Raw genomic sequence first — 21232 nt, forward strand, 5'->3', positions numbered from 1 at the left:
CAACTAGTATATATATAATTGTTAGTATTTTTTTAATTGCAAATTTTGAAATTTAACGTTGAAATACAGTTTAACTTAAATGGTAGTCAAGCTCGTTAGCCTATAATGGACAATTGCACTTCTTGGACTGGCTTGATGAAAGCCCAATTGTGGTTCGGTTTATATTGTCAAAAATCGGTTTTGGATTAGGTCCAAATCGGTACCGTCGGGCGTCCAATAATTTTCTTTTGTAACTGGTTCCATTGTAAGCGGTCCTGATAAAAAACACCTGGTGTATTCTCCATTTACAAAGTCTGGTCCCGAGAACCGGTCACTGTGTCGGGTCGGGCCCAAATAGTTCCAACTTTTTTCCCCCAAACATTAATAAACATATAAAAAATCTTATTTGAAGATTTTATTTATTTCCTATATATTATCTTATTGAAATACACTTTAAAATTCATAACTGGATCATTAAAATATACTTTAAATATTTTTTCAAATCTTTTTTACACAAAAATATTGTAAATGTTTCTGTAATTACGATTTTTGAAATTTAGTATTGAAACACTTATGGTCGATCGATTTTGGTCCCGACTATAAATCATATGAGTGATTCTAGGCCCGATAACAATCCCCGGGTATGGCCCGTTTTTTAAATATTCTTTTTAAAATATATTTACATAAAAATGTTCTTAAATGTTTTTTTAATTACAAATTTTGAAATTTAGGATTGAAATATATTTTAAATAATATATATACTTAAAGCATTTGAAAATATTATAAAAAATATTTAAAAACTTGTATCATTTATACTATATTATAAAGGATTCGACAAAAACTATTAAAAATTATTTTTTATGTATGAAGTATTGTTTATTGATGCATATTACTTAAAATTCAATATTACAAGTAATTTATACGTAAGTACAACTTATTAAAGCTTCATCTTTAAGTCTGTGTAATTAATTGCAATAAACATAATCAAAAACAGATAAACATCTCATTTTAAATATAAAAAATCTAAAATATAATTAAGATAATATTTAAGTTTTAAAAGAATACTTAACTATTATTTTTATAAAAATATTATAAACTAAATTAAGATTTTGGTCCATGTGGTTACATTTTTTTTTTTTGGATTTAGTCCCCATGATTTGCTTATTCAAAAATAGCCCCAGGGTGTGTGTTTTCGTAACATATTGGTCCCTGACACTAACGACAGTAAACTCTCATCCGTTAGTTCAGGGGTATTTTGATCTTTTTTATGATATCTTCTTCATATTTTTTTACTTTATTCGAAAATAAAACCATTATTGTTTTCTCAAAATACATAAAACATATTATATCCAGAGAGATGTATCTCGCTGCATTACACGTGTACATTTCTAGTACTTAGTAAAGACTTTAAAAGGAATTGAAAATCCGTTCAATATAATCAGTTCCGAGTTGAGACAGACCTTAAAATTCTGTAAAAATTTCGATCACAGACTGTCAGAACATCAAATAGATGTTACTAAAATAATATTTAGAAGAACAAAAATCATTTTTTTATTATTTTTTGACATTATTTTAATAATGGTTGTCACTCTTTTGATGCTAAGCCTATTAATATTTGAGAAATTGCACATCCACATGAAAGCATTGATTGCTTATCTAAGGATTTTGAATTTATCAAAATATTGATATCATAACTTAGATGCTCACAATTTTATATATTATTTTTAAGATATAAAAAACTAGATAAGCGTTTACAGGGAAAATTTAACACTATCATTATTTATCGGATAAAATTTTAATCCACTAAAACGTATCATATGCACCAAATTACCTGATAGACTGTTATCGTGGTAAGAATCGTTGCCATCGCTTATCGGGTAAGACTCTCGCTCTTACCAGATAATTTTTTTTTGTCATTACCATATTCATCCAGTAAGGTAATGTGACTTGATGTTCATTTACCCGAGTAAAAGTTTAGTAAATGACCCCTAAAACATTGATTATTATTAAATTAACTTGTATATGTATATTATTTCCTTATTAGAAGCCTTTTGCATCAAAGATTTCTATTGGTTAAAATTATAATAAAAAAAATGTTTCTCTCTCATTATAATCATTTTTGGAAAATTCTCTAAGGGTCGTTTACCAGAATGTTTACCCGGTAAGTGTTTAACGTTTGGAGTCAACAATATAATTAATTTTATTAGGTAAGATTGTAGTACATCAAAATGTATCATATACAACAATTTACCTGGTAAGCGCTTACCCGGGTAAGAGTCGTCACCCCCACTTACCGGGTAAGACTTTCAATCATTATCATCGTTCTTACCGGGTAAGATTCTTGGCCCTTGCCATGTTCATCCCGTGAGAAAAATTATCCGGTACGTACTTACCCGATAAGTGTTTAGTAATCGACCCTTAAATTTGAAGAAATTGACTCTCTCTTCTCTCTCTAAAAATGTGCATAAAATCTGTATTTTATTCATTTTATAATTTTGGTCCATGTGGCTTTTTAAGTGGATAAAAGATGAAAAAAAATGATAAAAGAACTAAATGCTCCTTATTTAACGGAATTTTTTTGACGTTTGTTAGCATGAAGTTTAAATTCGGACGTTTTTACAAACTATAATGGTCATCTCTGTAATTTCGACAGTACACAGACAAGAAGTGTTGTTTTTGACAAACCACAAGGACCATATTTGTAGTCTACTCTTGTAGATTTGTCAATTATGTTATGGCCGGAGTCCAGCTCATGACGACCTAGTCCAATTGGGAGAATCTGTAGGTATTATTGCAGGTCAATCTATTGGAGAACCAAGCACTCAATTTCGGAGCTTTTTGTAGTGCTAGCAGGAATGCAAGTGAATGAATCTCATCCCCCTAGCGAGTAGATTTTTATCCAAACATTAATTGGGCAAGTATTAGCAGATAATATATATATATATATATATATATATATATATATATGAGCGATCAAATGAAAATCACCTTCATTTGTACAAACCGTACAAATCACTCTTATACGTCGATTTCATTGTTTAATCTTATGAAATGTTTTCATGAAATTGTTTAATCTTGTGAAATTGTTTCATATAATACTTTTTTTGATGAATTTGTTTCATATATGTTTATGAAATTGTTTCATATAATATTTAATGAAATTTTAATGAAACTGTTTCATGTATTTCTCTAAAATTAAAATAATGAAGATGATAATGTCCATGATTAACACATTCCACAATAAAAATGGTTAATCAACCTCTCATAATTACAAAAAAATTAAATAAAATGAAAAATTATGATTAATTGAATGAAGTTTTCACGGTTTGTACAAATTGAGTGGTTTTTATTTGAACGCTTATATATATATATATATATATATATATATATATATATATATATATATATATATAGGTTCACGATGCATTGTTACTAGAAATCAAGACGAGGTGGAGATGATGGGGTTGGTCCATGGATTTTCCTTCCTTTTATAGTATTTAAATTATTTGGCCTTAAATCAGGGTATTCAAGAAGAACAGGTTGATCCAGCTCGATATCGTCAAGAATTCCTGACTACAACAAACTAGTATAAAGGGGCCCCATAGAGACGCATGAGCCGCTAGCCAAACGTCAAAGATAGGTTCTTTTTGTTGAATGGTCGAGCTAAACAGCGCGAAAGCAGTCTCGAACACTGTGTTTCTCGTAAGACTGATAGTAATAAAAAAATCATTCTTTTTACACTATTTCGGAAACCCATGGACTCAATCGTATGAATATGTAAAATACGGGATTTCCAATCCTTTTACCTTAGGACTTTGAACGCATTCAAATATTAATATCATAACCTTGTGAAATTAGCTCAACTAACAATAAAGTTTGGTCTTTTGATGATTCATTTTAGAGGTTATCAGTTCAAGTACTGGAAGACCGCTGGAGATTTTCCTTGCTGTTTTAAGGGGCCAGAGGAAAAAAAAACCCTTGATCATCAGCGCTTTACTTATGTTTAGTGTTAATTAAAATGAACGCGTCAAATATTTGACAAGTGTTAGAATCTATATCTATATATATATTAAAGGAAGAACCAAGAGTATTGAGGTGGCATCATGAGAATTGAGTATTGAGGTGTTGGTGAATTGTGGTTRAGYTTGAGRTATCCCACATTGGTGAAGAGTTGAAAATTTTGAACAAAATGAAGTGTATAAGAAAGGTGCATTGGATGCCTTTGTGTCAAATATGAGGTTTGGCTCATAGAGTTGTCTTTCTTTGGATGACCATTTTGAAATCTATAACCATGGTTGGAAACCAATCAAACCAAATGGTAGAAATTATAGTGCAAAATTAATTATATTATAGTATTATATCTTTATATATATATATATATATATATATATATATACTATATATATGTATATATTAAAGGAAGAACCAAAAGTATTGAGGTGACATCATGAGAATTGAGTATTGAGGTGTTGGTGAATTATGGTTAAGTTTGAGGTATCCCACATTGGTAAAGAGTTGAAATTTTTGAACAAAATGAAATGTATAAGAAAGGTGGATTGGATGTCTTTGTGTCAAATATGAGTTTTGCCTCTTAGGGTTGTCTTTCTTTGGATGACCTTTTGGAAATCTATAACCATAGTTGGAAACCAATCAAACCAAATGGTATAAATTATAGTGCAAAATTAATTATATTATATTATTATATCTTATATATATATATATATATATATATATATATAACCATGGTTGGAAACCAATCAAACCAAATGATCTATTATTGTTGAGTTTTAGTTGTCCCATATTGATGAAAAGTTAAAAAATTTGAACAAATTAAAGTGTATAAGAAAGGTGGATGATTATATTTGAAATCTATATCATGTTTGCAAATATAAAACCAACTAAATGGTAAAAATTATAGTGCAAATATAAAAGTGAAACCAATGATGATAATTTGACAACATGAGGTAGTTATTTATCTGTCTTCTTGATGTTAATATTATCAAGATTTGACACAMCCCTTTAATTACAATTCAAATATTATAGAATGTTATGATAAAGTGTAATATTTTTGTCAGTTTAATATCTGATATGTGGGTCATCGACCCCACTTGATATTAATTTTATTTTTTATGAGGAAAAATCCATTATTTTAGCTTGATGATGTGGTTCTTCATGCATCGTATTGGACTTCCACTATTGTTGCTACAACTTACGCACTCCTCTAATTTTCACTAGAAATATTATAGAACGTTTCTTCTTCGTAACTTCAAAAATGAGATTTCAATTAAATTTGTTGTAAAATTAAAATCGTGATTTTGTCACCTTAGATAAGATTTCAATTAAAACTGTGACTTCTAATTAGACAAACTACTAACATTAGTCAAACATTTTGTAGAGTACTTTGCAACACGATTCTCAAGCATAGTTAGATAACTTAAATTAGCATATGTTTCTAAGATTGTTGTCAAATCCTTTTAAAAACTTTTAATGTACTCACATTTGTCTATAAAATTTTAGAAGAGTACTTCAAATTTAGTCTATAACATTCTTTTTGAAGATGATATTATCATTACCGTGCAACGCGCGGTTAGAAAACTAGTAGAAGTTAAAGTAAGAAACGTAAGAAATGATTTGGACCATTGATCACTTTTAATCTTACCTCCATCCTATGAATTACACTTACTATAAGAATTTATCTGGTACATCTCATTACTGTTGATCTTCAATCAGTATTTGATTCAAAAGTGATCATCCGTTTTTACCATCCTCAATCTAGCTTTTATTCTTATCGGAGACCCGATCCTTCTATGTTTTTATATATTTATTTTTAATTTTATGATCTGATATTTTAATCATAAAAATATATTTATACTTAATTATGTATTTAAATATGCAATTAACAATAGGAAATAAAAAGCTAAATTGCATTAAAAAATAACATACTTTAACTTGATTCATATTTTAGGTAACATACTTTTAAAACTTCCATTTTTAATATCTAAGATGTAAAATTTTAAACATTTAAGAACCCATATTAAAAAAAATTTATGTCAATAAATAAGTTTACATTTTTAGGTATTAAAATAAAAGTTTTGAGCGGTTAAAGTAAGTTATCTCGAAATAAAATGCTCAGACTTCAATGTCATGCACAAGATCATTGATGCAATTGGCTGCGAGATCCCAAATCTGTAGATTCCCTATAAAATCGGATAACTTCTGATCTCTTTCATACAGTTTTAAACCATTGATCCAAGGGCTTCGCGTGGAACATGATGAACGGGAATCCCAATTTCAGATCAAAGTTTAGGAAGATGGAATTCCCAATTCCATTGAGGAAGCATCGCACCAAGACTGATTGTCTCGATATCTTATCTCGATCGCAAATTCTCACTCATATTCTTGGGTATGCTTAACTGACTATGGTGTTTAAACTTTCAAAGTTGATACTACTATCTGGTGTTATATTGAAATTGTAAAGTAGCTTGAATCGAGAGACGCCATACTTCATCATGGAAATTGAAAATTAAAACCTAATATTTTCTAAATCAAAATTGACATTGATATTTTAGCTTCATAACTCTTGAATGATAGAGTTATTGAACTTCTTTTATAGTTTCATATGATTGTAATTTTGTCCTAATGACAGTCATAATTCATGCTTCTTTATGTAACAAACGCAACAATTTTCATCTGAGACTCTGAAGTTTTGATTGTGAAGTTAAATCTATTTTCTTGTATTGATGCAACAAGATTTGTAACAATCAAACAAAGAAAGACAACTCAAAGAAATTCACGTATACAAACATAAGGGACACTATATTATTCTCAACATGAAGGAATTCATAATTATGTATACATGAACCCTAAAGTGTAATCGCCCAATTTAGCGAGCTACATCCCTATTTATGAAGCCGATAAATCGAACCCTCAATTCTGATTCATGTTTTTGTTCAATTCTATATCCCTCTTGAATTTATTTTATGGTTTGTGTGGTTTTGAGAGAGCAATAGAGTCTTCGGTTGGTTATCAATTTTATGCAGTATTTAGCTGTATTAGCAGAGCTCAACACTTATCCTTTATTTGAACGTGTGTATTAGTTTGTTTTGAGTTAGTGGTATGGTGTTCAAAACGTGGAGTTTTAAGAAGTTGTACATATGCAATATTTAGTTTTAAATGTTTTATAATATAGTATAGATTTTAGTATGAAATATAATTGTATGTGAATATACTCTTGATCGAAAACCGGGTTAAAAGAAATATCAATATTGGTATCAAATTAAAAAGAATAAACTACTTCTTTTTTTACATAAATTTTGTTTGATTAAAAAGTTAATTATATTAAGATGACTTAGATTTTCTAAAGAGTTTTAATGAGTTGCACAACCTTGAATATTAAGCTATTTGCCTTAAAAGGACAGTACCTGCTGCTTGATAAGTTGTCTCTTAAGAGTTTTTGCCAAATGCAAATAGAGTAAAGATAATGACTTGCTTGAATTCCTGGCAAAAAGCAAAATGCAGAAGCTGCGCATGCTTATCATTAATAGGAGAAGCCCCTAACAATTGCCTAAATCCACACAAATTTGAAATCTAGTATTGTCGGTTTTGTCCCACTTAGAAACATGTATACGCAATGTTCAAGTTTTTGCACTCTAATCTTTGTGCATATATGCATAACCCTTTCCACACAAAAGCATGCAGATTTTCTTCTCTTTCAAAATGTGCAGGGAGACACATTAATATTGAAAGTTTTTGGACGAAGAAAACTGTCATTGACAGTAATCCAACAGAAATAAACAGTCATAATCTGCCATACAGGCAGTTGCTTGACCCCTTGTTAATGGCTTTAGGATTTGGGGACCTGGATCCGGTCCATGACCCAGAAACCAACAAATTCTGATAAAGATTTCTCACATCTTTTAATAATAAATTACATCTATCAAGATATCTGTTTGCAATTTTCGGGGGGCTGGAGGAACATAAGTTTTCGAAAAGTCTAGAAACAAACTGTTTGATTGAAGCTTCTCATGATATGTACTTTCTGCATACAAGTTTCACACCTCATTACTACTAAACACTTGTTTCCTTATATCTATTTGTTTTAATGGTTCTGGTATTTTCCTTTGACCAGCCTCATGCTTATCTAAAGATGTTGGTTCAACATAACATGGTAACTGGTTTTATTACTGGAATTTTGTGAAGCTTTTACTCAAGTAAAATAACTGTTTTTTTATATGATTAGTTTCAGCAATGAAGATATTGAAGCAGGAATCATGTTTTGTGCAGTTGATGTTGGTGTCTCATCTAGGCAGGTACAAGAAAATTGTAACATTTTGTTTGTTGTTTTTCTTGATAGTCTTTGTGCTCCCAAGTTTAAGAGCCCCCTGCAAACTTAGATATCAAGTAGGTTTATCTTTTCTATTTCTAAATAGCTACAACTCATTATAAGTAGAGTCTCAATGTTGATTTACATCAACCATCATTTCATGAATCAAGCACTTGTTGCAAAGCTTGTTTTGCTCATTGATTTGGAATACAACAAGAAAGGAATACTTTGAAGCAAAGTGATTAGGTTAAGGGCATGATTGTTAGCAGCTTCATGAGCTTAATGATCTTAAAGGGGCTCACAGTTTATTTCGGTCAGCTATACATGACTGTTTGGCAGTGACGTAATGATATAGAAAGTGGCTTATTCAGTAAGCTTGGGAGCTTTATGCAGAAAGCCAAGTTTTTTGCAAACTTGCCCTTCCCAATTAACAAGCATGCTCATTCCATTTATGAAAAAACCATCCCAAACAAAAACCTTCCTAATCTATCAAACAGATTAATCCACACAGACAGTTGTATCCATACAAGACTTAATGGAAAACCAACCAAACAGCCCCTAAATGTGATATGTACTTGGCTTTCATTAAGTGATGTATGGATAAAGCTGTCTGTGGAGATTGGGAAGGTTTTTGTTTCGGAGGGTTTTTTCATGGATGGAAGGAATGTGCTTTTTAATCAGAAGAGACACTATTGGAGAAAACTTGGCTTTCTGCATAAAGCTCCCCCCTAGAAGCTTACTAAATAAGTCACTTTCTATATCATTAAGCCACTACCAAACAGTCACATATAGCTGACCGAATACGTTGTATGTCCCATTAAGTTCATCAAGCTGCTAAAAAAACAGGCCCTAAGTGTGATATGTACTTGTGTGCCTGACTAGCTTCTTTTATTTGAAATGCAGCTTCCTATGCAAAAAGTTTTCGGGACCACGAAACAGGAAGGGCTGACTTGATTCATTCCAACCGCGTTTGTAGTTCTTAAAGATGGGAAGCATGGCTGAATTACTAGATAGAAAAAGATTCTTCTTATCTATCATATACCTTTTACTTTCGATCCCAATTGTGTCCAGTTGGAGTGACACAGTCGTCTCAACAGTCCCGTTGAAGGATGGGGACACGATAATTTCATCTGGTGGGTTCTTCGAAATGGGGTTCTTCAGCCCCAGGAACTCAAAGAACAGGTATATTGGTATATGGTACAAGAATATACCCACAAGAACTGTGGCTTGGGTCGCCAATAGGGAAGCCCCAGTTACCGACAAATCAGGCATGTTAAAGATGATAAATTCAGGGGTTCTTACCATTGTGAACGGCAAGAACACGATTGTATGGTCTTCTAATACTTCAAGAACTACACAAAACCCGATAGCACAACTTTTAGATTCCGGGAATCTTGTTGTGAGAGATAAAAGTGACGGAAAGCCAGATAATTTCCTCTGGCAAAGTTTCGACTATCCTGGTGATACACTTCTACCCGGCATGAAGATTGGGAAAGACTTGTTGTCTGGAAAAGAGAATTATATCACTTCATGGAAAAGTGCCGATGATCCATCTTCAGGAGATTTCACATTCGGATGTGATCTTCATGGATACCCACATCAAGTTATTAAAAAAGGGCAGATTGTGCAATATCGAAGTGAACCATGGAACGGTATTGATTTCGGTGGGATTTCGGTCCTACCACAAAATGCAATTTATACATTTGATATGGTTTTCAATGAGAAAGAGGTGTTTTATAAGTACAAATTGATAAACTCCTCTATGATATCAAGGTTGACGATGAACCAATCCGGAGTTGCACAGCGGTGGGTCTGGGCAGACCAAGTAAACGATTGGATCGTTTACTTTTCCGTGCCTACGCCCGATGGTTGTGATCTAGTATGTGGTGCTTATGGTAGCTGTAACACCAACAGCTTTCCGAAATGTGGGTGTTTGGATAAGTTTGTGCCGAAGTACCAAAATGAGTGGAATGGCGCAAATTGGTCGAAGGGTTGTGTGAGGAGCAAACCGTTGGATTGCAAGACGGATGGATTTATGAAGCACACGAATGTTAAATTGCCGGATCCGCGGTATTCATTGTTTTACGGAAACTTGACTCTTGTGCAATGCCAGAAGTTATGTTTGAAAAACTGCTCTTGTATGGCTTATGCAAATATATTGAAAAAAGGCGGAAACGGCTGTTTGCTTTGGACGGGTGATCTGGTTGACATTCAAGAAGCTCCTTCTTTTACTTCAGAGATCTACGTCAGGCTAGCCTTCTCGGATTTAGGTACTAAGAATATATATAGGGTTGGGTTTAGGTGAGAAGGAGAGTTAAGGTGAGAAGTGTAAGAAGGGATCTCCACCCTTGGATGCACATTAGGATGAGATGCACCGAGCTGCACCAGATCAATCCTCGTATCAAGCGCAATTTATGGGTGGGTTTGAGATTAAAGTTAATCAAGGGTCCAGATCTCTTCTTACGCTTCTCACTTTAACTCTCCTTCTCACATGATACTTCGTCTCTCTCTCTCTCTCTCTATATATATATATATATATATTTACTACAATTGTGGGTTATCAGTTTTCTTATATGTTTTTATAGGGTCGATTCCAAACATAAAAACGTGCCATCATTTCTTGTACCCGCCTCTATTTGTATGTTTTATTTTCTCTTTAACCAGCTTTTCAAATCTTTATCATTTTTCTGAATTTCTCTCTTTGTTTCATTTCACAAACCGGGGTCTTCACGGGAATAGCCATTGTACTCTTTGGGTAGAGGTCAGGACTGCATACATCTTACCCTCCTTAGACCCCACTGCCATATGGGAGATATTGGGTTTGTTTGGTTTGGTTTTACAAGCGTACTATCAGCCATTTGACAAATTAGGATGACGTTTTACCAATTTGATGAGTGTTTGTTTTAAATTTCTCTTAGAAAATTTCCAGCCAAAAATGCATTTAGTTGGTTAAAAAAGCTATATTTGTTTCTCTAAGTGACTAAGGGGCTGTTTGGTTGGTTTTCCATTAAGTCTTGTATGGATAAAGTTGATAAAGTTGTCTGTGTGGATTAATTTGTCTATATATGGGGATGATTTTCTTTGTGAGGGATTTTTCATAGATGGAAGGAGTGTGTTTTTTAATTTGGACGGACATGGTCGGGAAAAATTTTGGCTTTCTGCATAAAGCTTTCCCCTAGAAGGTTACCGAACAAGTCATTTTCTATATCATTAAGCCACTACCAAATAGTCATGTATAACTGACCGAATAAGCTGTGAGTCTCAGTGAGTCCCATTAAGCTGCTAATAAGCAGACCCTATTTTTTTTTTTTGTATATTTGTCTTTTTGGTTAACCCATTTTTAGAACTTTTTTCTTTCGTACAAGTGTAGATGATTCTTTGTTTATTCTTTTCTACCCATCTTTGTGTGGATTTTTCTGGTTTTATTTTCAACTCATCATAGCGAACATGTTGTATCATGTTAGGGCTGACTCTTTTGATCTATCGAAAGGTGTTTCAGGTTCTCATAAGAAGAAACGTAAAATGATTCCGTTGATCATTGGAGTAGTTGTTGGGATGTCGATAACCCTGGGCCTGATATTCGTTCTTTGGAGAAAATGGAAGAAGAATTCAGTGCCGAAGGGAGAAGGTACACGATGCAACCTTGTCTGTATGCATTTATCTGAAAGTTCAAAAGAACAAGAAAAGATCGTTGTGAAGAAATCGTTTTCAATCCCTCACCATTTACCATTATAGATGAACAGGTGGGAAACGACACTGACCAACTTTACACCAATGAAAGCCGGAAGGAAGATCTCGAGCTGCCATTATTCAATTTATCTGAAATAGCTAAGGCTACGCATAACTTTTCGTTTAACAATAAGCTCGGAGAAGGCGGCTATGGGCCAGTTTACAAGGTTAGATCTTAGCTATTAATGCAACAATCATACGAGTTTGTGGAATTTAATAGTTACGAGCACGAAGAAAAGTTCAAATGAGAACTATAAATATTTTGAGAGAACATGAGAACCAACTATTTCATGTATTATTCACAATTAATTACCCAAAATAATCATGAATATCATGCATTTCCATAATTCATGATATCATGTATTTTCATTATGATTAATTTTCATCTTGAATATCTACCACAACATTTATCATGAATAGTTAATTATCAGGTATCCAAAATATTTAGAGTGCATTTGGTACACTGGACATGATAGAACAGAACATGGATCATTCTTTCATGTTTGGTAGGACTTTTATGTGGAACATAGTGGAACAGGCGTGTTCCACCTTCACCCCATGAAACATAGTGGAATAGACCTATATTTTACCAATATAAACTCAAAATAAAACGCAATTCTCTTCTAAAACATCAATTTCGCCTTCCTTTTTGCATTATATTCATTTTTTAAAATTTATTTATTGTATTTTATGCTCTTAAACTTTCACTTTCACTTTCCTGTCCTCAAAATATTGTTTTCATACGGTTTCTATATTTTGGTTAATTGATGTAATTTATTAAATATTAATAATAACAAAATAATATAGAAAATGTATAAAATAAAATTTTGAATTACATAAACTTTTTATTTTGGTGTCATTTTAATAGTTTTAAACTCTTAATGAAAACTTTCTAATGATATATTTTGTTATAAAAATATTTATTTTATTATAATTCAATAAATTACATAAATTAATCAAAATATATAAAAGATATAAACAATTCGTTAGGGGTAAATTAGTCATTTATCTGAACAGTCGAGTTATGTCTTACCAAACGTTGAACAACTGTCCTGTCCTATCTGGATACCAAACGCACCTTTACGGCTCTTGTTTGAACCCGCCCCACAAACACATACTTACACACCAAAAAGCACTTCGGTCCTTTTTTGTATTATACTGAAGGCGTTATAACAAGAAAGTATATATATGACTCAGGGTGTTCTTCAAGATGGAAAAGAAGTAGCGGTAAAGCGGCTCTCAGAAACGTCCAATCAAGGACTTGATGAATTCAAAAACGAAGTTATTTGCATATCTAAGCTTCAACATAGAAATCTCGTGAGGCTTCTTGGATGCTGCATTCAAGGAAACGAAAAGATGTTAATCTATGAATACATGCCTAATAAAAGCCTGGATTACTTCATATTCGGTTTGTGACTTTCTCCTTCAGTATACCGCTTGAACTTTTAGTTTATATTAAGTCATTAAATTCGAGCTACTTTTTCTTTCTTATTTTTCCCGTGCTTCGATAACCTCATGCTCATATTTATATTTTCTAATTGTTTGCTCACACTTTTGCACAAGCCGATGGTCTTAATGGAAATAGTCGCTCTACTCTTTTGGAGTAGAGGTCGCGTAAATGTACATCAAACGGCGGACCCAATATTTTTGCCTAGCAAATACACCTTTAAGGTGGATCAAAGGCCCACAAAGTTGCCTGATGTGTTTTTAGCCGAATTCCACCTTTTCGAGGGACTCTTTTTAAGTTTTTTGGTTGATCTCAGTGGACTTCCCTTAGTTTTTTTGGTTGATTTCGAGAGACTTTTATGGTTGATGCACCCCTCAAAGTTTAGCAGATGCACCTTTCATACCCGGAAAAAATTTGTACTTGCGAAAATTAGTTGAACAGGTACATGGGGCCCCGCTCGTGCCTTTAGGTCCGCCCCTGCGTACATCTCACCCCCTGTAGACCCTATTTTCAATTGGGATTTACTGGGTTCGGTTCGGTTCGGTTCGGTTTGGTTTTAATTCATTAAATTTTGATGCATTTAAACCTCTCATTGTTTTTGGGCAGATGAAAGTCGGAAAAAATTACTTGATTGGCCCGAGCGCTTCAACATCATCAATGGAATTGCCCGAGGGCTGCAGTATCTTCACGAAGATTCAAGATTGAGGATTATCCATAGAGATCTTAAAGCAAGCAATATTTTGTTGGATTTCGACATGAATCCAAAAATATCGGATTTTGGCATGGCAAGAAGCTTTGCGGGAAACGAAACTCAAGCAAATACAATGAAAGTGGTCGGAACTTAGTATGTATCTCTATCCTATTTTCTTTCCGGTTCAATTAGGATGCGTTTGGTACACTGGACATGACAGAATAGAACAAGGATCACTGTTCCATGTTTGGTAGGACTTCTATGTGGAACAGACAAGAACATAGTGGAATAGCCGTGTTCCACCCCCACCCCAGATAACAAGCTGGAACAAACTCATGTTTTATTAATATAACCTCAAAATAAAACATAATTCACTTCTAAAACATCAAATACGCCTCCTCCTTTACATTTATTCATTATTTAAATTTTATCTTTCGTATCTTATGCTCTTTAAAACTTTCACTTTACAGTTCTCAAAATATTATTTTTATACGGTCTATATATTTTGGTTAATTTATATAATTTATTAAATATTAGTAATAAAAATTAATATAGAAAAGGTCTAAAATAAAATTTGGAAACTGCATAAACTTTTTATTTTGGTTTCGTTTTAATCATCTTGACAAAAACTTTGTAATGATATATTTTGTTGTAAAAATATTTTATTTATTGTACTTAATAAATTACATAAATTAATCAAAATATATAAAACATATAAACAACTCATTAGAAGTAAATTGGTCATTTTATCTGTCCAATCGCCAGTGTTGTCCAGAGTTTCATCTATCTTGTTGAGTTTTGTCCTACCATGTCTGTCTGGATTCCAAATGCACAATTAACAATTATTATTATACATTCTTCTATTTTTTTATTTATTAGATTTATTTTCGTTTTGCAGCGGTTACATGTCCCCGGAATATGCAGTGGATGGTCTTTTCTCGGTAAAATCAGATGTATTTAGCTTCGGTGTTTTGGTGTTGGAGATTGTGACCGGGAAGAAAAACCGAGGGTTCATTCACCATGACCACCATCATAACCTTCTTGGACATGTAAGTGTCTCATGACTTGCACCTTGTTATTACCTTCATTCAGTTTCAGTTGAATTTTAATCTCCTTGACCCCCAAACCGAATAAACCGATTTATGTTTTCAGTTAAATAAATCTACCGCAGGCATTGGAGTCCCGGGTTTTCCCTTTTTCTGAAAAGAGAGGGTGTGATTATTATTAAAATACGTGAAACCCGTTGAACCTCTGTTCAAAAGAGCTGTTATAGAGATATGGGGGTTCCTATGTATATATAGGTTTGATGGCATGTCTTTAATTGATGTGAGACTCCAATATGTACCCTCAAATGGAGGCTGGAGGGTGGCCCCAAGAACGAAGGTGAAAGAGTATGTCGAGTCTCTAGGTGGTGCTAGGCCCTACTTTGTTAGGTTATGTGGAACCACTTTCAATCAAAAGAACATCTATAGAAATAGGGTGGTTCATATATATATATATATGCAAAGGATCGTGTGATAAGGAGATTAAGGTGAGAAGGGTAAGAAGGAACCTGGATCCTTGATCACTTTTAATATGAGGATTGATTCGGTGCATCTCATCATAATGTGCATCCAAGAGTAGAAATATCTTCTTACGCTTCTCATCCTTAACTCTCCTTCTCACCGAAACCTATTGGGTTCACGTGAGACCACTTTTTTACACTTGAAACTTCATAGCAAAAAGCGGTGGGAAAAAAAGCCAAACCTTCATAGCAGAAACACTGTGAAGGTTACCTTCACAGCATTTTGCTGTGAAGTTTCAAGTGTAAGAAAGTGGTCTCACGGATCTCATGAAAACAAACTGATCTCACGTCTCTCTCTCTCTCTCTCTCTATATATATATATATGTGTGTGTGTGTGTGTGTGTGTGTAGAATTTTAGGGTCAGATTCAGGGGAAAACCGCAAAAAAAATGAAAAACTGAGGAACACATGTGCATACAAGTAATTTATAAGCAATTTGTCCGGTATACACACATACATAAAAACCAAGAAATAACTTCAATTATTTATATGCACATATACATACGATCCAGATGAAAAGTTACCTAATTGTTTCTTAGTTTTTCATTTTTTTTTATTTCTCCTTAACCTCCCTCTATATTTGTACATATACACACACAAAGAATTTTGATGGTCAGTGTGTAGTTGATGTGGCCATGTGGGACTCCGACAATTACTTGGAAAATGAACACATAGTGGTTCACATGCTTTTCCTGCAAAAGATTACTAGTTTCATCTCAAAATAAATGTTCAAAATGAAAAGGAGGAACAATTTTAGAAATAACTATTACACTCTTTAACCAACCAAATGACAATTTTACCCTTAATAATAGAGGGTGTAATGGAATACTCCATCTCATAATTAAGGGTATAATTGGAAAGTAGACACTTGCTTTTGAAAGCGGACACTCAATTTCAAACAAAGTGTACGATAAATGGAGTGAAAAAAAATTCTATAAGTTTGCTTGCTATATGGATTTATCAAATCTTATGTTTCTTGAACCTTTTTATAGGCCTGGATACTATATCATGAAGGCAGGTCGATGGAGCTAATCGACACGAATTTAAGCGACTCGTGCCATCTATACGAAGTGCTAAGATCAATCGAGTTGGCTTTGTTATGCGTTCAACGTAGCCCTGAAGACAGGCCGAGCATGTCTTCAGTGGTCGTGATGCTTAGTAGCGAAGGCGAACTACCACAACCAAAACAACCCGGTTTCTTCTATACCGAACACATCCCTAAAGATGACATGTCGTCAAGTATTCATGCACCAACTTCAACGACTGCAATGACCATTACGCTAGTCGACGGTCGGTAGATAACCGGTTGTGGGAAAAAAATTGTTCATATATGTCGTTTTATCTCGTGTAATGAAATGGTCGATAAACGGTCGTAAAAGGACATAAAAGTTTTTACTCCATATCTTGATGAAGCGTATAACATTGAAAACACAGATTACCTCGTTGATTCTAAAAGTACCCGTGGTTAATCTTTTTTAGGATTCGTTGATTCGACGAATACCAAACCTAGGCTTCAAACATGAATTCACAAGAACTCCAAATTCGGGATAAGATCAAAATTTCTTAAATGCAAGTGTGACCATCCAGATTTTCACAAGATGAATATAAATAGGAAGCCTAAAAGAAAACGAGCCTAAAAAAGATTACGGGTCAAACATAAAAAGCCCAACAAATATGCCAAAAAATGGTAAAAAAAACACGAAAATGTCCAAAAACCATGCTTAAACAGCCTTTTCAGCCTTCAAAAGTTGGTTAGGCCTCTTTGGGATCTAACCAGGACTTCGAATCGACTGGTCGTGGGCCTGAAACAGAGACCCGGAGCGAGAGTTATGACCTTTTAAGCGCGACCCCTTTTGGTATCCCGATCATGAACCTCCAAGAACAATAGGGTATGATCCTCCACGCTTAGACTCACATCATATCTAGACAAAGAAAAAACATATTATCAGCAACCCAAATTGACCTTATACGAAACCTGTCACCAAAGACACCAATGTGATGAGTCATTTTTTGGCTTATTTAGTGGTTGAGGCTAGCAGGACGTTCTGAGATCAAACACAGGACTTCTTGTATTCGGACAAAATCATCCCACCCCTTTGTAATAATTGATAAAAAAATGTAAATATAAATTAATTTTATAAAGCATTAATATTAAATCAATATATAAAGCATCCAAAACACATTGAAGTTGTTACAACGAAATGACAATTAATTTTCTAATTAATATTATAATATGTTGGAGCAGGTAATTTCATTATTTTAATATGTAATTATAATTTAATAATCACTCTAATAAACGACTTATTTATATAAATAAACTCCTATGGCCCTCAAATGTCATATAATTATTTATTTTATATTTTAAATGATATCGTAGAAAAATCTCGACACTGATTACGTAATTAACTTGTTTTTATTGAGACAGTCGTAGGAGTTAGGTGTCTAGGCGTCTGTTTATCTGCAGTTTGATGAGTTTAACAAGACTCACAGCTTATTCGGTCGGTTATACTTGGTGGTAGCTTAATAATATAGAGAGTGATTTATTTAGTAATCCTTTAAGGATGAGCTTTACGCAGATAACCAAGTTTTTCCTGAACTTACAGATCTCAATTAGAAAACACGCTTCTACCATCTAAGAAAAACTATCCTAAACAAAAATATTCTTAATCTATACAAACAGATTAATCAACACAAATAGTTTTATCCATATGTGACTTAATGAAAAACAGCCAAACAACCCATAAGGCGTTTTTGGATATACAGTCGTATTGGTTAGTTTTATTGTGTTTGACAAATTTAATTACAATTCTGGTTTTTTGAAATTTTAAGATCAAAATAATCAGATAAAAAATGTACGAGGAGTTGTTGCAGATTAATCTTTGAGGGATAAATGCAAGGTTCTAAAAGACATGTCGTGGCTTAAGACTTGTGTCTCATGTCACATTAAGTATTGTCATGGTCAAATATGCAATTTTGTTGGGGTGATGCTATATGCACCCATTTTTTATATCATAATCAGATCAAATCATATATTTTTAATGTAAAAAGTAAAGAGGTGTTTGGAATTGTTTATATGAAACAACTTATGTTTTTCTACAAAAGTCATTATCAACTTATTATAAGTTATAATGGTTTAACTTATTCAAAAACTCTTATTACCGGTTTGACACCGGTATAAGCTGTTTATTCATTCAAAATTGCTTATTAGCAATGTCACACCGAAATAAATCAATAAATTGTTTTTATAAGCAATCTTAAATACCCTAGTTTTAATAATAAGATCAAATCAAGCTTTTTATTTTATTTTATTTTCAAGCATGGGCAACCTTCTTTAAAGCACACTATTAATTGTAACAAAACTGTTTAGAGAAAATTTTAGATTTGGTCCCTATAGTTTGGGGGTTGTTATAAAATTAATCCTTAAACTTCATTTTATTAAACACCAAGACTTGTGGTTTGCAATTTATGTTAGATTTGCTCTTTCGATCTAATGACAATCTATTACCTCTGTTAAATATGACATCGTTTCAGTCTTTTTGTCATTTACGTCTATATAATTAGGCATGTTCATCGATTGACATCTATTGGATGTGAGAGGAACCGAACCGGTCCAATCATCATTGGATGTTGGATTTTGCCAACCGATCTGATCCGATTAACATTGGATAACCCATCAAATCCAATCCAATGGATTATTGGATTGGATCAATTCGGTTCCATCTATTGGATACTTTTATCGGATATCAAATGAATGATCCGATGGGATTGGATCCATCAAGAGTGTTAATTCAATTCAATTTTCTAATAATGATATGAATTAATTAATCACTTTTAATATGTGTTAAAAACAACACAACATAAGTTAAAAATTCAAAGCCTCGCATAAAACAAATTCCGATTTAAGCAATTTGAAAATAAATTAATTGGATAATGGTTGGATAGACAACTGGATGGTCATCGGATGATTAATTCAACGTTGATCGGTTCGGTTCGGTACTGCAATCCGAGAACCGATCTATCCAAATTAGATATTGAAAATTTCAATCCGATCCGATCCGATCCAATTATGGTCGGTCGGTTCCAATTTGATCAGTTGATTTTCTACACACCCATATATATATATATATATATATATATATATATAATTTTTTAATTTGTTTTTCACTATATATTGTTTTCTCCACCAAGAACATAACAAGAAGCAAACCTTTAAATTAAAACAAAAAACCATAAATAAAATCTAAATTAAAAACCTAAATTAATATTTAATCAAAAATCTAAATGAAACCCGGGATAACTCTCCTTATCCGTTCAATATTTATTCAAAAATAATAATAACTCTCAGCAATATTCATCGAAAATCGTTTCATAATTCAGATGCATACTGTTTTTCCCACAAAAAAACCAACAAAATGAAGTGGAGACGTACACGTGAATGGAGATGTTCTCGCCGTTATGCAACTTAGTCGGAGATGTTCTCATGCATTGTGGATTCATCAGAGCGAGAATAGATGTAGGAGGTGATGGTGGGTTCATCTGAAACAAATCTTGGTGCTGATAGTGAGAAACAAATCTGAATGGTTTTATCGAAAACATATTTTGGTGGTGATTGTGGTGATGCTCCGATCGGCATTACAAGAACACATGTAGTTGAATGGAACATCAAGCGGGTTAAAGCAGAAAGTCGGGTGCCCGCTGCTACTTTAAATGTGGCTATGGGCTACCGCCCTCATTCAGCTGGAAGTAGGAAATCGATCCCGGCTATCTTGGTGGATGGTAGGTTTTTGAAGAATATGATGCTGAGGGTTTGATGTTCTTCAATCTTTCATTTAAGCAAATAAAAACAAATTATAAAAACATTATAATGGAATAAATAAGCAAAAAGACGAAAATACCCTTAACCTTAACATAGTAGATTAGTCGTTAAGATGACGGATCTAATCCAATAAAAAGTACTATGTCTTAGTATGTAATAATTGAAGTTTAGGGACCAGTTTTGTGACAACCCTCAAACCTTAAGGACTACATCCATAATTCACTAAAATATTTAATCTATGTTTACAAAAAGTCATAATTTTTACTTAATTAATATATAAATATATAAGACGAAAAATTCAAGATCGATTCTGATTTTGCTATTTCTCTCGAAGGTTTGATTTTTCCTTCGACGATATATGTTATGTTTCAAAAACTGGTAATTTGTATCTGATTTGATTAAAGCTAGAACAGATCTACAAGACTGATCAACGTATTGAAAGTTCTATGAGTATTTATAGCTATTAGAATGGTACTTATACAATGCATCGAGACACATCTTGATTTTAGTGTTTCTTTTTTTTATGTCGATATAATACGGGTTTATGTGGTTTTGAGAACGCGGTAGTGTTTTTATTTTTGAATAAAATATAAATTTGAAAATGTCAGATAATTTTTAAAAAAATATCTATATCAGTATCAATATCAAATTAACCTCTTTTAAAAATTCTTGTTTTTTATGTAA

The 21232-nt window shown here is 32.9% G+C and overlaps 1 protein-coding gene and 1 non-coding gene across 4 annotated transcripts; both read left to right on the forward strand.

Annotated features, from left to right (window-relative positions):
• The first annotated feature begins 5013 nt into the window (after nt 1-5013).
• On the forward strand, nt 5014-5201 carry LOC112514995. The gene has a single exon (XR_003069455.1). It is a non-coding gene; the product is annotated as a U2 spliceosomal RNA (small nuclear RNA).
• Nucleotides 5202-9236: 4035 nt separating this feature from the next.
• Nucleotides 9237-17137, forward strand: LOC112514295 (G-type lectin S-receptor-like serine/threonine-protein kinase At4g27290). 3 transcript variants are annotated; one of them, XM_025120666.1, is made up of 8 exons: nt 9237-10572; nt 11198-11202; nt 11813-11937; nt 12075-12198; nt 13229-13439; nt 14085-14322; nt 15068-15218; nt 16725-17137. In XM_025120666.1, the coding sequence occupies exons 1-8, from the start codon at nt 9288-9290 to the stop codon at nt 17028-17030; spliced, it is 2445 nt and encodes an 814-aa protein (XP_024976434.1). In that variant the 5' UTR covers nt 9237-9287; the 3' UTR covers nt 17031-17137. The 3 variants fall into 3 exon arrangements, with proteins under 3 accessions (XP_024976434.1, XP_024976433.1, XP_024976432.1); XM_025120665.1 differs by lacking the exon at nt 11198-11202 and adding an exon at nt 11568-11570 and having other exon boundaries at nt 11793-11933; nt 12062-12198; XM_025120664.1 differs by lacking the exon at nt 11198-11202 and having other exon boundaries at nt 11793-11914; nt 12046-12198.
• Nucleotides 17138-21232: the final 4095 nt, after the last annotated feature.

This window comes from Cynara cardunculus (genome assembly GCF_001531365.2).
Source record: "Cynara cardunculus var. scolymus isolate 2C chromosome LG 6, CcrdV1, whole genome shotgun sequence".
Taxonomy (NCBI): Eukaryota; Viridiplantae; Streptophyta; class Magnoliopsida; order Asterales; family Asteraceae; genus Cynara; species Cynara cardunculus.

Coding starts and splice junctions, on each gene's coding strand:
- LOC112514295 (XM_025120665.1), top strand. CDS start 9,288: ATGGGAAGCATGGCTGAATTACTAGATAGAAAAAGATTCTTCTTATCT. Junction 14,323..15,067: donor ATGAAAGTGGTCGGAACTTA/GTATGTATCTCT, acceptor TTCGTTTTGCAG/CGGTTACATGTCCCCGGAAT. Junction 15,219..16,724: donor ATCATAACCTTCTTGGACAT/GTAAGTGTCTCA, acceptor ACCTTTTTATAG/GCCTGGATACTATATCATGA.